The 2,156-nt window shown below is 62.0% G+C and overlaps 1 protein-coding gene across 1 annotated transcript; it reads left to right on the forward strand.

Annotated features, from left to right (window-relative positions):
• Window positions 1-537: 537 nt before the first annotated feature.
• POU4F3 (POU class 4 homeobox 3) lies at window positions 538-1,866 on the forward strand. Its single transcript, XM_063086563.1, has 2 exons — window positions 538-657; window positions 970-1,866. Exons 1-2 carry the CDS (start codon window positions 538-540, stop codon window positions 1,864-1,866), a joined length of 1,017 nt encoding a protein of 338 aa, XP_062942633.1.
• The last annotated feature ends 290 nt before the right edge of the window (window positions 1,867-2,156 follow it).

Genomic DNA, 2,156 nt, shown 5'->3' on the forward strand with positions numbered 1-2,156 from the left:
GTGTGTGTGTGTGTGTGTGTGTTGGGGGGTTGGAGTAGGGTCGGCTTCCTGCCCCCACTCAGCCCGAGGCTGCCTTTCGATGCCGGCAGTGCGAGTTGGGACAGGACGGAGAGGTTTGGGACTTTGGGGGGAAAAAAAGTCCTCGAAGAAGAAGAAAAAATCCGGAAGGTCTGGCGGGCTGGAGCCAGGCGGGGCGGGGCGGGGCGGACTGGGAGAGGCCAGGCCGGGCCCGGGTATAAATGCTTGGAGGGGGCGGCTGCTGTGGGCGCAGAGAGGCGCGCCGCGAGCTAATGTCTCGCCTCGCCTCCCGGGCCGCCCCTGCGAGTCCCGGGCGCGTGAGCACGCCTGCGCGCGCCCGAGCCCTTCCTGGCAGGCTGCTTGTAAGATGAGTGAAGAAGCAGGTGGGGGAGAGGGGAGGCAGCGAGCGAGAGGGCGAGGGGAGCGCGGGCGCTGAGCGGCGCTCACTTGGAGTGCGGCGAGCGAGCAAGACGAGCCTGAGTCCATGTCCCCCGCTGCCTCCCTGCCAGGCGCGCGAAGATGATGGCCATGAACGCCAAGCAGCCTTTCGGCATGCATCCGGTGCTGCAAGAACCCAAATTCTCCAGCCTGCACTCCAGCTCCGAGGCCATGCGCCGAGTCTGTCTCCCAGCCCCGCAGGTACGTAGTGGAGCATAATTACCGCTCTAAGGCACATTTTTGACAGACACTAGCTTCATGTTTTTTTCATGTCGCCCAGAACAATCGCCGCTGTCTGAACCCCTCTCCTTGTCTCCCCCGCGCTCTCTCCCGGCGCGCTCTCTCTCATTCATGTCTCTGATCCACACGTCTGTTCCAGCAGAGCTGCAGCCTCCGTATTAATTTTTATGACCTGGGCTTTGAGGAGAGGCATCTCGGTTGCTTGAAAATGTGTTTTAATCCTGAGTTGACAGTATTCCCCACTGACCGTGCTGTGCGCCTTCTCGCTTGCAGCTGCAGGGTAATATATTTGGAAGCTTTGATGAGAGCCTGCTGGCACGCGCCGAAGCTCTGGCGGCGGTTGATATCGTCTCTCACGGCAAGAACCATCCGTTTAAGCCCGACGCCACCTACCATACCATGAGCAGCGTGCCCTGCACGTCCACTTCGTCCACCGTGCCCATCTCCCACCCGGCCGCGCTCACCTCGCACCCGCACCACGCCGTGCACCAGGGCCTCGAAGGTGACCTGCTAGAGCACATCTCGCCCACGCTGAGCGTGAGCGGCCTGGGCGCTCCGGAGCACTCGGTGATGCCCGCACAGATCCACCCACATCACCTGGGCGCTATGGGCCACCTGCACCAGGCCATGGGCATGAGCCACCCGCACGCAGTGGCGCCTCACAGCGCCATGCCCACATGCCTCAGCGACGTGGAGTCAGACCCTCGCGAGCTGGAGGCCTTCGCCGAGCGCTTCAAGCAGCGGCGCATCAAGCTGGGGGTTACCCAGGCAGACGTGGGCGCGGCTCTAGCCAATCTCAAGATCCCCGGCGTGGGCTCGCTCAGCCAGAGCACCATCTGCAGGTTCGAGTCTCTCACTCTCTCGCACAACAACATGATCGCTCTCAAGCCGGTGCTCCAGGCCTGGCTGGAGGAGGCCGAGGCCGCCTACCGAGAGAAGAACAGCAAGCCAGAGCTCTTCAACGGCAGTGAGCGGAAACGCAAACGCACGTCCATCGCCGCGCCGGAGAAGCGCTCACTCGAGGCCTATTTCGCCATCCAGCCTCGTCCCTCTTCCGAGAAGATCGCGGCCATCGCTGAGAAACTGGACCTTAAAAAGAACGTGGTGAGGGTCTGGTTCTGCAACCAGAGACAGAAACAGAAACGAATGAAGTACTCGGCTGTCCACTGACTGAGGCGGGGCACAGCGTCGGGATCCGAGAGAGCCTAATGCGCACCCCACGGTCCCCACCCACCAGGCCGGGGGGACGGTCATGGGGAATTCCAAGGCGTTTCCTGGCAGGTCAGGCTCTCTCTCCCGAAGCCACAGACTTTCCCCTTTATCCCGCCTGGTTGTCTCCCGGCCTTCTTTTTCTTTCTCTCCCCCCCCCCCCCCTCCACCTTCTATTCCCACCAAAAAAAGTTTTGGCCCTAGGGAAAAAATGAGGAGGGGCAATCCTGGAGGGACGTATGCTGTCCGTG

Source organism: Cynocephalus volans, chromosome 2 (genome assembly GCF_027409185.1).
Source record: "Cynocephalus volans isolate mCynVol1 chromosome 2, mCynVol1.pri, whole genome shotgun sequence".
Taxonomy (NCBI): Eukaryota; Metazoa; Chordata; class Mammalia; order Dermoptera; family Cynocephalidae; genus Cynocephalus; species Cynocephalus volans.

Coding starts and splice junctions, on each gene's coding strand:
- POU4F3 (XM_063086563.1), top strand. CDS start 538: ATGATGGCCATGAACGCCAAGCAGCCTTTCGGCATGCATCCGGTGCTG. Junction 658..969: donor TCTGTCTCCCAGCCCCGCAG/GTACGTAGTGGA, acceptor TCTCGCTTGCAG/CTGCAGGGTAATATATTTGG.